This window comes from Ricinus communis, chromosome 5 (assembly GCF_019578655.1).
Source record: "Ricinus communis isolate WT05 ecotype wild-type chromosome 5, ASM1957865v1, whole genome shotgun sequence".
NCBI lineage: Eukaryota > Viridiplantae > Streptophyta > Magnoliopsida > Malpighiales > Euphorbiaceae > Ricinus > Ricinus communis.
In genome coordinates, this window is record NC_063260.1 from 13,929,099 (window position 1) to 13,942,695 (window position 13,597).

Below are 13,597 nucleotides of genomic sequence, written 5' to 3' on the forward strand. Positions count from 1 at the left end.
ATCATGTTATGGAATGGAATGAATGGAGGCTAAAGTTTATGTAGAATGGGCCCTAATTTTGGCACAACAGAACAGATATTTCAGCATGAGTGTCATCCAAGTGTGGGCAAAAAGGTGCATGGTTTCTGTTGAGAGAATTTTTTTTAGTTAGATTTTGAGGACATTGAATCAAGTTTAGTGGCTAAATAATTATTTCATAATGTAGGGCAATAATTTAGGCATTCACATTCTTGTCTTCTCCCTAACTCTAATAATAATAATAATAGTAATGATCAACATTTGCTATATACTTGATAATTTAGGCATTCATATTCTTATAAATACGCGTGGTATTTTTTTTTAACAAATTAGTATATATACTCAATAAATGACTAATCATAGATTAAATCATTACTAGTTTTTAAAAGTATTGTGTGTTTCTTCAGGTCATAGTTTTATAATTTTGTCCTTTATAAGAAAATAACCTTTAAATAGGAAAGATGGTATTGAATATGATAAGACTCAAGTCCTCTTGACTCTTAATCAATATGAGATGTAATGTCGTTGTATCTCCCCCCACTCAAGAAGACTTGACTCAATGCGAGCATTTTCACATAAGATGCCAATGATGATGGACCAATTTATAAATTAAGCTGTGATTTGCTCTTGAGATATTATTTATTTCTTTAATTTATATTGTTACAATTTATTATATATATATATATATATATATATATATATAGAAGCCATCAAATAAGAGAGATGATATTGAAACCTATAAGGCTCAAGCCTTCTAACTCTTAGACGACGGTGCGACGGATGCTTGTGATACTTGGATAGCAAAATTAATTACATTATTTTGACATTGTTAATTTATTACTGCGATGTTTGTATTGCAAACATCAACGCTACATCAGTAAAAAGTATGTTATGGCAATAAATAAATGTTTTACATTAATAAAATATTTATCACGTTATAGTTAAAATTGATGATGTTACGGTAATGTATTTAATTTCTTTTTAATAGAATAAACCACATTAACCGATATCCTAAGAGAAATATTAGATTCTTAAAGTTAAATTATTTCCTTTAATATTCTTTTAAAGTTTAAGTGTAAAATAAACGTATAAAATATTAATTAGAAAATAGAAAATTAGTTTTTTTTCCTAGTGGACAGTTTTGATAATTATTTATATTATATTTATTATTTTATTTTCTCTTTACATTTTTTTTTAAAATTTTAAATTGGCTAGTTACTCCAAATAAGATGCTGATATGAAAAGCTCAATTTAGGGTATAATTTGTCATAAAAGAAAGTTGAATTTTATAAAGGAGCAGATCTAAAAATGGATCTTGAAACCCATAATAATGAAGGGATACCCTATTAAATGTAAAATGTAATCTGATGAAGATTCATGGTTTGGTTAATTAACCCAATGAAAATAGATGTTCACGTGGAGATATATTAAGAAGTGAAGTGGACGAGGGAGCAGCATAAGATGGATAGTATCACATCTCCAAGAAGATTTGCTTCTTCGTTGGCATTGGCTCGAAGATATGCCCTCTGATTTTATGCTTTTCTCAAGTAATTTTCTTTCATTATTTTTCGCATGCATATGCCCTATCATTAATTATTCCCCTCTGCTACTATTTATATTATAGCAATACAATGCTTAATATGTATTTATGTTCATGAGATCTTCTCTTTTTATTTGCATCTTCTGATATATTTCTAGTATGTAGTTTATAGATGGATGTTTATGTAATCTGTCCCTCATTATCATTTTGTCCCTTTCCTAATGATTTCTTTTATTCTTTTTTCTTTTTATATATTTTAATTTCTGATGAAATCTTTGCTAAATCTTGATCATCTATTTTACCATTTATATAATATTATGTTAATAATGAGTGTTAGCTTGTAAACAATTTAAAATGTGTGGTTCGGAGAAGAACTACTATAACGCCACTTTTATTATTCATTCATGAGGATTATTCCTCTTTTTAAATGTATCAAAAAAGCACATTAACTAATAAATATTTTTATCTTTTCTAATTAAAAAATATAAATAATATATACATTAATTATTTATATGTTCGAATCAGTTTAAGAACATATTTCATTCTCTATTTTATATAATTACAATAATATTAAACATATTTCACTCTCGTTTCTATCTAACATTAAAGGAGACACTCGTTGGCATCTCTTTTAGATATTTCTTTTTTTGAATCTAGATTTCTTTTTTTAAAGGATGGCAACCTGGGTTGTTTTTCTGCTTGAATAATATACTCATTTACTTGTTAGTAATGGCAAAATGTTATATTGAGATGATCCTTTTGAAATTAAACATGATATATACTTTTAATATATCATGACCCTCTAAAAGATTGGGGTTGAATTTGAATTTTTTTTTTTTTTTGGATTAGTGATTCTCCTTAGTTTTCTTTGTTGAGGCTGTGCCTCCTTTTTTCTAGTATGGTTCTTAATGACTCTTAGACGGTTTCTTCTTCTTAATATTAGTTTTACTTTTTTTCTCTAAAAACAGATTGTTTCAATTGGATAATAATTTTTTTGTTTATTAAATCTGATCTTCCCATACATTATACACACGCATTATTTATTTTTTATTTATATAAAAAAAGGAATTTCATTAAACTGAAGAAACATCCAAAAAAAAGATTGGCATATCAAAACTCCTGGCCAGACTAAACTATAAGCTAAACCATCACCCACACAGTTCGCTGACCTATCAACAAACTCAAAGTAGCTGACACCAATGACCAAACCACCTTTTATTTTTCTATAGATATTAGGAGTACAACATGGCCCATTAAAGAGCCCATTGGATTCATCACAATCTAAGCCGAACTAGAAAATTTTCTGAATTTTTTTTTTAAAATTTCTTAAAAATAATCAATTTAAAGAAAATACTTTTTTTTTTTCTAAATTTAAGGTGTGATTATGTTTTAGTTATTTTTTTGTTGAATTGTCTTTTAGTATTTTTCGATTGATGTGCCAAAAATAACTAAAGGAAAATAAAGAGCAATCAAAATCATAATTTAAAAAAATTAAAATTTATTTTTTTAATATCTTAATACAGTAACAATAAAAAAATAAAAATTGTTGTAAATAAAAATTACTGTAAAATAAAATAAAAAGATATGTATATTTTTGTTATTTTTCCAAATCTTAACCCACTAGCAATGGCCACAACTGAAAACGACGTAGTTTAATTGCTGATTCTTTCATCTTATATCTCATTCGTGGCTCATTCATGTATGGTCAAGTGTATGGCTATGAGGATATCCAATGATTGACAAAAAAAATAAAAAATCTGAGAAACCGAATTTGCCGAAACCCACCTCATCATTTCACTCAAAATTTGTACAAGCAACTCAGGTATGAACTAATATTTGTTCTTGTGTTGGTAAAGTTTGTGAGAATGCTGAACCAAAGCCACTAGTTGCGCTTTTCTTCCTGTTTTCTTTGTATGCAATTCCAGAAACTACTGTGTTAGAAAAACATGTTCTCTTGTTCTTCAACTGGATTTCTCATTCTAGGTTCTTATTTTTTATTCTGAATTATATAGAAAATGCAAGTTTTAAGTATCTGGCCATCGAAAAGTGGCTTAGGCATAGTGCCCCAGTTGGATGTTGAACTGGGTTCAACTTGCTTTCCTAGCATAAGAAGGAAGAAGAAAAAAAGGTGCAATCTTTTTGATACTGTCGTTCATGGTATAAGTTCCGGTGTTTTAACGGTTTCTAGTAATTCTAGGTGCTGTAGAATTGGAAGTTACATAAACTCACAATTTGATGTGAAAAGTGGGTTTCTTTCTAAGCATTCTATAAAACTGAAATATGTGCTCTTTTGTGAACCAAAGATGGATTCTTTTCGGTCATCTATTGCTTTTGCTTGGGCATTGCAGAAGCAAGATATCAGTAGTGAATTTCATGGAGTGGAACCTAGTTTAGATGACGGTTTGTTGGGGAAGAGTGAGAAGGAAGATGTTAATCCTCATAATTTAGGTAGATTAGAAGATAGTGATGATGATAACAATAACCAAGAAGACAATATAGAGTTAGATTTAAGAAGTAAGGAAGGAGTTGGGGAAGAAAAATGTAGAAGTATTGATGTTCGTTCCCTAGCTCGTAGTTTGCATTCTGCTCAAACAGCAGATGATGTAGAAGAGGTTCTCAAGGATAAGGGTGAATTACCTCTGCAAGTTTACTCATCCATGATTAAGGCTTTTGGCTGGGACAACAAAATGGAGTCTGCATTGGCTCTTGTTGAGTGGCTCAAGAGAAGAAAAGAAATAGGCAGTCCTATTGGTCCAAACCTATTCATTTATAACAGTTTATTGAGTGCAGTGAAAAAGTCCAAACTGTTTGAAGAGGCGGAGAAAATCTTGAATGATATGACTCAGGAGGGAATTGCTCCTAATGTGGTAACTTATAACACTTTGATGGGTATTTATGTAGAGAAAGGACAAGCCACTAAGGCCCTCAATATTCTTGAGCAGATGCATGAAAAGGGTTTTATCCCAACTGCTGCATCCTATTCCACTGCTTTGCTGGCTTATCGCGGAATGGAAGATGGTCATGGAGCTCTTGCATTCTTTGTAGATATAAAAGATAAGTATCTCAAAGGCAAGATTGGAAAGAACTCTGATGAAAATTGGGAAAACGAGTTTGTTAAGCTTGAAACCTTCATAATTCGTATTTGCTACCAAGTAATGCGGAGGTGGCTTGTCAGGCATGATAACTTTAGCACCGATGTGTTGAAACTTCTAACAGATATGGATAAGGCTGGACTTCAGCCTAGTCAAGCAGAGTATGAGCGCCTAGTGTGGGCTTGTACCCGTGAAGATCATTATGCTGTTGGAAAAGAATTGTATATTAGGATCAGAGAAAGACATTCTAAAATAAGCTTGTCAGTCTGCAACCATCTGATTTGGTTGATGGGGAAGGCTAAGAAGTGGTGGGCAGCTTTGGAAATTTATGAGGACTTGTTGGACAAGGGACCAAATCCAAATAACATGTCGTACGAGCTGATTGTTTCTCATTTTAACATCTTACTTACTGCAGCTAGGAAAAGAGGAATTTGGAGATGGGGTGTTAGGTTGTTAAACAAGATGGAAGATAAAGGCCTCAAGCCTGGAAGCAGAGAATGGAATGCAGTTCTTGTTGCATGTTCTAAGGCTTCAGAAACTACCGCCGCTGTGCAGATATTTAGGAGAATGATTGAACAAGGTGAAAAGCCTACAATTGTTTCCTATGGTGCATTGCTTAGCGCCCTCGAAAAAGGCAAACTATATGATGAGGCAGTCCGTGTGTGGGAGCATATGCTTAAGGTTGATGTGAAGCCTAACTTGTATGCTTACACTATTATGGCTTCAGTTTTTGCTGGACAAGGAAAGTTCACATATGTTGACGCCATTATTCAGAAGATGGTTTCATCTGGCATTGAACCTACAATTATTACGTATAATGCAATAATCAGCGGATGTACACATAACAATTTGAGCAGTGCAGCATATGAGTGGTTTCACCGTATGAAAGTCCAGAATATGCCACCAAATAAGATTACATACGAAATGCTGATTGAGGCACTTGCAAAGGATGGTAAACCCAGGCTTGCATATGAATTATATTTGAGGGCTAAATATGAGGGCCTTGACCTGTCTGCAAAGGTTTATGATGCAGTCCTTCGTTCTTCTCAGGTTTATGGAGCTACTATTGACATAAATGTTTTAGGGCCTCGGCCACCGGACAAAAAGAAGAGAGTGAAAATCAGGAAAACTTTAACTGAGTTCTGTGATTTAGCTGATGTTCCTAGGAGAAGCAAACCATTTGAAAGACATGAAATTTATCCCTCGCAAGTAGAAGGAAACAAATAATTAGTTTTGAGTATGAGCTCTGCGTCGTACTATATTCTTTTTATATCTTTGTACAGCAACTACAATGCAGCGCCAGTTCCAGTCCTCGAAACAAAAGAGGCAATTTTTCTCAGATGTAAAATTGTACGAACTTGATTACGGGCTAACATGTTGCTTGGATTTGCACTAGCCAGGATTCTTGACTCTCCAGTTCAATAGTCTTACTTCTCTTTCTATGCTGCATGAGAACTTGATTATGGCTATAATGTTGCAGGGATGTTTGTGCATGGTAAAATGGCGTGCGAAAATATAAATGCAAATGGATTTTGTAATTATAATTATATTGATGATCATGGAGCACATAGTTGGAGAAAAGCCATGGCCCCCCAAAGGGTATCAAATGCTGCAACTTGTCTAAAAGTGGAAGCCGATGAAGAATCTAATTTCATTATTTGAAATACCTAGCCTCCTTCTTGATAGATTCAATTCTTTCAGGTTGTAATTGATCGAGATTGAGTTAAGATATTGTTAGATTCGAATTCATTTTAAATTCTACTCAGTTTCAATCGAGAAATTCTCAAATTTAATTTGATTTAACTTTATTAATAGATTCTCAAATAATCAAACTAATATATGCATTTGCCACCAAACTAAGTTTATTTTGCAAATCTGTCGAATCAAGTTCTATTAACTTTGTTGAAAAAAGTTGTATTAACATTAAATTGGTAAACTTTATCTGAAAGTAGAAGGGGGCCACTAATTCATATGATCACATCTTAGAATTGCACGATTTTGTAGGTTGCAATTGTCATCAAATGAAGAACGAATTAAGAAAAAAGCTATGTTTCTAAACTTTAGTATAACTTCAAATATTGTAAGCTGTATGAAATAATTGAACTTGTACTAACTCTTGCTGTCAGGATAAGAGATTAAAGTTTTAAAGTAAAAATAATCTAGGATCATGGAAGTGACTGGGACAACAGGTGGTGGCTCTTTATCACTTCAACAACTATCATAATTTTCCAATTGAAATCTTAAGTTTCAATTGTCCATCACAAACAATTCATAAAATTTCTCTTTCCTAAATACTTTTAACTTATGAGATTTTCAGACAAAATTAAAAATTAATGACAATAGATTTTTTTTAATTATATTTTCTTTAACGAAAACATCCCTTGAATTATCTTTTCTTTTTTAATAAAAAACACGTAGAGAAATGACTTTTCTTTTAATTTATAAAAGCTTAATGGGCCGTGAATTATATGATGTAATAAACTGAAACTGATAATTATCACAAATAAGAATATCAATTAAATAAATCTCTAATTGTCTTTTACGTATTATTGACATTAAGCTAATTAAAGTTGATTAAATTAGCTACCAAATTAAATTACTTATCGGGGGTTTGCTTGATAATAAAGATAGTATTGCTGCTGCAACTAACATTATGGCAGTTGGGAATTATAGTTGCAACTGTTTGTAATAATTTGTATAAAATAGGCGGAAGATAGTTTGGAGCTTTCATTCTAAAATAATAAGTTGCAGAAAGGATGTCCCTATAAATTATTCCTACATTTAAACATAATATTATCAGTGAAATATGTTTGGTATATACAAACACACATATATAATTTATATATAATTATTAGTTTTAATTTATAAAAAAATGTGTTAATTATTAATAACTAAAATGTAAAATATTTATAAGTAAAAGTTATCAATTGAGTCAATTAAATTGCAAAATATTTTAACATATAGAAATTTGGTTTAATTTAATGTAGCATTAAATTATGTTTTTCTTTATAAAAATAATAATAATGCTAAAATAATCAGGTTAAAAAAAGAAAAGAAAAGAAAAGAAAGAAATTCAATGTCCAAATCAGCTCTTATGAAAAAATGAAACATTGATATTACTTCTGAACTGGATTCTGGCGAACTTTTTAGCTGAAAAGGGACCATGGAATTGTCCAAGTGTTAGAAAAGAAAAAGGAAAAGGAAAATAAGCCACCCAGTAAGGTTGCAGGCCCTTCTCTGCTGTTGCAGAGCCGAACTGTCTAAACCACAGCCAATGTTTTGTCGTTTTAACAATCCCTACCGACACGCGTCTCTAGTGGATTGTGAGTATCAAGAATTTTAACATGTTGCAGTAGTAGTGCTCACTTTGCTTTTCTTTTAGTTTAAGCACAAACAAAGCATACAGGAAAGAAGCTGGATAAACAAGTAAGGATTCTTCTTCTCCTTCTTCTCTCTCTTCTTATCTTGTTTCCAGTCTCTCGATTGCAACTGTTTTGTCAGTGCATAATCTCAACTGTTGTGGCCTGTAATTAACGGTTATTCTCAACCGCTAGCAGTTTAATCTTCTATTCTCATGTGCTATATATTAAAAAAAGTATTTTATTTTTTTACTAATTTAAATTCCAATCTCCCATGTCCATAGGATAGAGTGCAGTCATTTTGATTTTCGGAGAAGGAGATGAGCAAACTCAAGTCTTTTGGGTGAGTTTTGGAAGTGGGTTTTCATTTTTAAGACTTCTGGGATTTTGCTTTCCATTTCTTTTCCTTTTTGTTGACTAGATAAAAGTATTTGCTTTACTACAACTTATGGTGGCTGAAAAATGAAGACTTTGGGTTTGCAGGTGTAGTTAGGCAATAACTAAGATGGATTTGCAGTGAATTTGTGGAGATCTGGATCGTAAAAAGAGATATGGAGCCTCCAAGGGGTTTTTTGGTTACTTTGTGGAATTTTATATGCTTTCTTCCTTTCTTTGCTGGGCTTCTGCTTCTTGGTACTATTAAAGGTTAGTGTTTATTCATTTTGATTCCTTATTTTGGGTTGTTTTCTTCTTTCTTCTCACGGGTAATTGTTCTCTCACTTAATTTGGCTAACATGCTGTTTAAATAGGTATCTTTATTCGAATGCAATTAGTACTTTATTGTATTGCGATGATGCTTTACTTTTAACATGAATGTGAATTTTCTGCGAGGGAGCATTTGTCATTTAATGGTGATATGTATTAGGTTCATGCTTACAAGTTATAATGCGCTTCTTCAGTTGGCTTATTGACTGCTGACTTTTAAGTTCTAACCAACATAGACTTGGGGTTCTTAACTTCCATTTCCTTGTTATTCCATTGCTGTTCTCTTTTTCTTTTAGATCCTTTATGGTTGAACTTCTTCTGAGGATGCATTTCATATTTTTCCATGCTTGATATGTCAAACAATATCAATGCTTTGAAGGGCTTGTATTTTGAGAAAATAGGAAAGCTTAGCTGTTTGGAAATTCAAATCAGCAAAATGCCCATGACTGAATGTGAACTTATTGAGCGCTAAACCTTTTGTGCAGGTATCATTTTCTGCCCATTGGTATGCCTTATCATAGCAGTTGGAAACTCCGCTATAACATTGGGTCTTTGGCCATTACATGTTTTCTGGACATATTATTCGATTATGAGGTGCTTTTATTGACCTTAAATTACCCTTTTATGCTTGACACCCTCTACCCCCAATTATTTGTAATTGTAGTGTTCCCTCATTCTCCTACTTTCTCTAATGGGCAGAGCTAAACAATTAGGGCCAGTTCTGAAGATTGTTCTCTGCATATTGCTAGCAGCCCCTTTGATTCTTTGGCTGGCAGTTGGCATTGTTGGAAGTATCATAGGCGGGATACTATATGGCTTTCTTTCACCAGTGTTTGCCACTTTTGATGCTGTTGGAGAAGGGAAGAGTAATGTGCTTTACCACTGTTTTTACGTATGTAACTATGTACTAATGCCATGCCTAATTTCGTGTTTTTACCTGCCGCTTGCCTCCTTTTCTTTTTCCTCAGATATTATCTCTTTTGCTGGTTCTTTATTTTCACAGGATGGAACTTGGGACACTATTCAAAAGAGTTGCACTATTGTCCGTGATTTTGCAGATTTTTGTTATCATTCTTATTTCTCATATATGGATGACCTACAACAGCAACAGCCTCCAGATAGAAAATATTATGAGATCAGGTTTGCTATTTTTTCTTTAAAAGACCTGTTCTTGGTCAGTTTTTATTGAGTTTATATGTTCCTGTTAGCCAATGAAGCCACTCCCTTACCACAATGTAGTAGTTACGACCACAGTCCTCAAAAGATTTTTCTTAACTGGGAATTTATTCCACTTATTTGATGGTCAAAGTAATCTTACATTGGAAGTTTCAGATCATATCAGATTCTAGTAAGTTCATGTTTTCATTTTAAAACTTCTTAATTTCTTCACTATTTGAGTAATTGGTTACAGTTGCATATTGAAGTCTAGTATTCCTTTTTGTTCTCTTATTATTTGAATTCAATCATTTTTAGAAGTCATATAGAGGTCCAAAATTTTGATGCTCACAGAGAAGATGGAATGGGCTCATGTCCGAAATGTCAATTGACTGCCACATCTGAATGGTCTGAAGACCTTTTAATTATGAAAGCTGGAGAAGACAACAGTCTTCTATGTCCTGTATAATTTTGTTGCATTGGGTATTTGATCACAATGATTGGGTACTGTTTTCAAAGTGTCAATGTAACAAGGTCAGAATTATTGTGAAAGCAATGTTCCTGATGACTGGATGTTCAGAGGGTTCTTTCAGTGAATAGAATGAGATGTCAACTGACATGAGAGCATCATCTAGTTTCCAGAGTGTCTTAAGTAAAATGCACCTTAATAAAGTGTTCTGCACCAACAGCCAAATCTTTAGAATAACATATTGGCATGCCATTACCTTCTTTTAAGTTGCAGTTGTAAATAGCTTCCCAAGCAAGAATAAATTAACCCGAAAGAGGAAAGTATTTCAAATTCCTTTCATCTGCAATTCACCTTTATTCACTAAGGTCATCTTGGCAAGAGCACAATTTTATGACCTGAATGATAAGAAATTACATATCTGTTAACATAGCACTGGATATCTTCTTTTTACAAATATACAACCACACCATTTAAGAAACCATAAGAACTGAGGGAAGTCATCTGCAATTTCCAGTCTTGGGCACTCACAAAATAGTAATCAATATATGACATTGTTAGAGAATGGCACTTGATTGCTTTATAAGTGTTATTATCTTGAGGCAGCAAAGTATATCTGAAGATGTGGATATTGGGATTTATAGCTGGACTATGAAAGCTGAAAAATGGAAAATCAATGTTTAGAGAAGAAAACTTTTCCCCAAAAGATAAGCTCTTGCAGTACATAGTTAAGTATGGTTTTGTTATTTCTGTTGGTGGTGAACAATGGCTTACCTGCAATCTTTAATCAATATTTTTCAGGTTGCTTTATCTTCCTGGTGCTCTTATTGCTGGTTTACTTGGTTTCATTCTCGACTTTCCACTGATCTCATTTATTGCCATCTGCAAAAGCCCATACATGCTCTTTAAGGGATGGCATCGTTTGTTTCATGACCTTATAGGAAGGGAAGGCCCTTTCTTGGAGACAATATGTGTACCATTTGCAGGTCTAGCTATTCTTCTCTGGCCATTGGCTGTTGTTGGAGCAGTTTTGGGCTCTATGATATCAAGCATCTTCCTTGGGGCTTATGCAGGAGTGATTGTTTATCAGGTCAAAATCTTATATTCATAGTGGCTTTAGTGCTTTTGCTGCAATTTGTTTCTATATAGTCTCTAGACATGAGCAAACATGTGGAAACATCCTACATATTGAATTTTCAAATTGTCATTATGTTTATACTTTTCTCAATAAAATGATACATTACTATATATTGTTGTTTTCCTTTACATATTCTGAAAACAGCTTCTTCATTTCTTTCAGAGTAATTTTAGAAATGAGGTTTTATTGTGAATTTGAATTAAAAATAACACATTGAATAATTTCTTTGTCGATTTTAACATCCCTAGAGCAAATGTTGTAATGTGATATTTAAGTGCTTAATTTGTTTACCAGTGTATTAACTTTTTGGCTTGAACATGTGTTTGCCTTGTGAGAACACAAATCTGCAGATGAAGTTAGTTGTATTTGATATCTTTAACCAAGACATCTTTAAAAAAATCAGCTAAGATACAGGGGGATTGCTGTCAAATTCCATTATACACGTATTGCTGGAAACATAACTGTTAATCCTGTGTCTCTTGATTGCAGGAGTCCTCATTTTGGTATGGGCTTTGCTATATTGTTGCATCATGGGCCCTTTACGATGAATACAGCAATGATACTTTGGACATGCCAGAAGGATCTTGTTTTCCGAGGTTTTGTCTAGTTCACGAATATTTTATGGTTGCGATATGGGGCTTATAACCTCTGATGAAATTATGTAAATTTCTGATTCAATAGGCCAAAGTACCGAAAGAATGCTGAATTGTCAAAGAGTACATCTCGTGCGTCCTCTTTTTCGAGGCCTAGTTCGTTTAAATATCGATTAGATCCGCTTCCTCCAATGGTTGATCTGAAACCATTTGAGGTATCAATACTACATTATTCCATTGGCCTATGTTGGATGAGATTCTGCATTTTATTTGTTCATTTATTCTTTTATGATACATCAAATTCAGCCATACAGGTCTGATTTCTGAATGCATGCACATATAGCTAATAATAGTTTAGCTACTGAATAAAAATGTCTTCACCGTTCAGCTGCTTAATGGGTTATTTAAGGAATGTCAGAAGCATGGAGAGAATTTTCTTTCTGAAGGACTAATAACAGCCCAAGATATTGAAGATGCTAAGTCTAATAAAGGTGGTACGGTGGTTAACATTGGCTTACCAGCTTATTGTCTTCTTCAGACACTTCTACGCTCCGCAAAAGCCAATTCTGAGGGCATCTTGTTGAGTAAGTGAATGCTTTTCTCCACAGTGGAGTGTTACCCCTATCCCCGCCATTCGCCCCAAAAGAAATTTGGTTATTGTTATTTCATTCAGCAGTTTTCAAGTTTCTCAAATATGCTTCATTGGTGCAGGTGATAATCATACTGAGATAACAAGCTACAACAGACCGAAAGATGCCTTTTTTGATTGGTTTTTTAACCCGTTCCTTGTCATGAAAGATCAGATTAAAGCGCAAAACCTGTCCGAGGAAGAAGAGAAGTATCTTTGCAAACTAGTACTGTTAAATGATGATTTCATTAAGTTGAAAAGTGCTAGTATTGGTCCAGCACCCGACTCTGAGCGTAAACGAGCTGAACTTGATGCATTAGCTCGAAGGTAAAATGCGAAACACATCAGCATCCTTGAGTTCTACTAGTTTAATTTTTTCTGAATTCTTTATTCTGACATGCTGCTTCATTTCTCTCGCATGGCCTTTTATTTATTTGACAATTCAGGCTTCGAGGACTTACCAAATCGGTATCAAGGTATCCAACATCAAGAAGGCATTTTCAGAATCTTGTCAAGACCCTGTCAGAAGATCTGGCCAAGAAGAATGGAGACAGCAGATCAAACAATGGACGGCCTCGAGCAATTGCGAGATCAAAAAGTGCCTTTGCCCGTTATTTATCTTTTAACAAAAGCAGATCAAGCCACAATGGTTCTGATCAAGCGACTCAACCAGTTGCAAGAGATGTTGAAATTGTATAATGATGGATGTTAGTAGTGGAAATAGCAATCTTATTATTATTATTTTTTTCCTGCATCATTTATCTTCTTTGTTGCTGACACCTTGGGAGAAACATGCGAGTCAATATATGAAGTCAAATTATGCAATGATATTGCTTGCCTCAATAACTATAACAACATATGTGATACTGATGTGATGATAATTTGGCCTGACTGCCTCGTAAC

The 13,597-nt window shown here is 33.3% G+C and overlaps 2 protein-coding genes and 1 long non-coding RNA gene across 7 annotated transcripts; all 3 read left to right on the forward strand.

Annotated features, from left to right (window-relative positions):
• The first annotated feature begins 3,051 nt into the window (after positions 1-3,051).
• LOC125370143 lies at positions 3,052-6,453 on the forward strand. The gene is made up of 2 exons (XR_007216034.1): positions 3,052-3,380; positions 6,131-6,453. It is a non-coding gene; the product is annotated as an uncharacterized LOC125370143 (long non-coding RNA).
• LOC8260332 (protein LOW PHOTOSYNTHETIC EFFICIENCY 1, chloroplastic) lies at positions 3,342-6,045 on the forward strand. The gene has a single exon (XM_002526902.4). The coding sequence runs from the start codon at positions 3,574-3,576 to the stop codon at positions 5,875-5,877; it is 2,304 nt and encodes a 767-aa protein (XP_002526948.3). The 5' UTR covers positions 3,342-3,573; the 3' UTR covers positions 5,878-6,045.
• A 1,294-nt stretch (positions 6,454-7,747) lies between the features above and the next one.
• Positions 7,748-13,522, forward strand: LOC8260331 (uncharacterized membrane protein At3g27390). Of its 5 annotated transcripts, none has more exons than XM_002526901.4 (12): positions 7,748-8,076; positions 8,294-8,352; positions 8,493-8,654; positions 9,200-9,308; positions 9,414-9,606; positions 9,718-9,854; positions 11,137-11,425; positions 11,963-12,069; positions 12,155-12,281; positions 12,455-12,650; positions 12,778-13,021; positions 13,141-13,522. In XM_002526901.4, the coding sequence occupies exons 3-12, from the start codon at positions 8,561-8,563 to the stop codon at positions 13,391-13,393; spliced, it is 1,749 nt and encodes a 582-aa protein (XP_002526947.2). In that variant the 5' UTR covers positions 7,748-8,076; positions 8,294-8,352; positions 8,493-8,560; the 3' UTR covers positions 13,394-13,522. The 5 variants fall into 5 exon arrangements, with proteins under 5 accessions (XP_002526947.2, XP_015579530.2, XP_015579529.2 ...); XM_015724044.3 differs by having other exon boundaries at positions 8,299-8,352; XM_015724043.3 differs by lacking the exon at positions 7,748-8,076 and adding an exon at positions 8,086-8,186.
• The last annotated feature ends 75 nt before the right edge of the window (positions 13,523-13,597 follow it).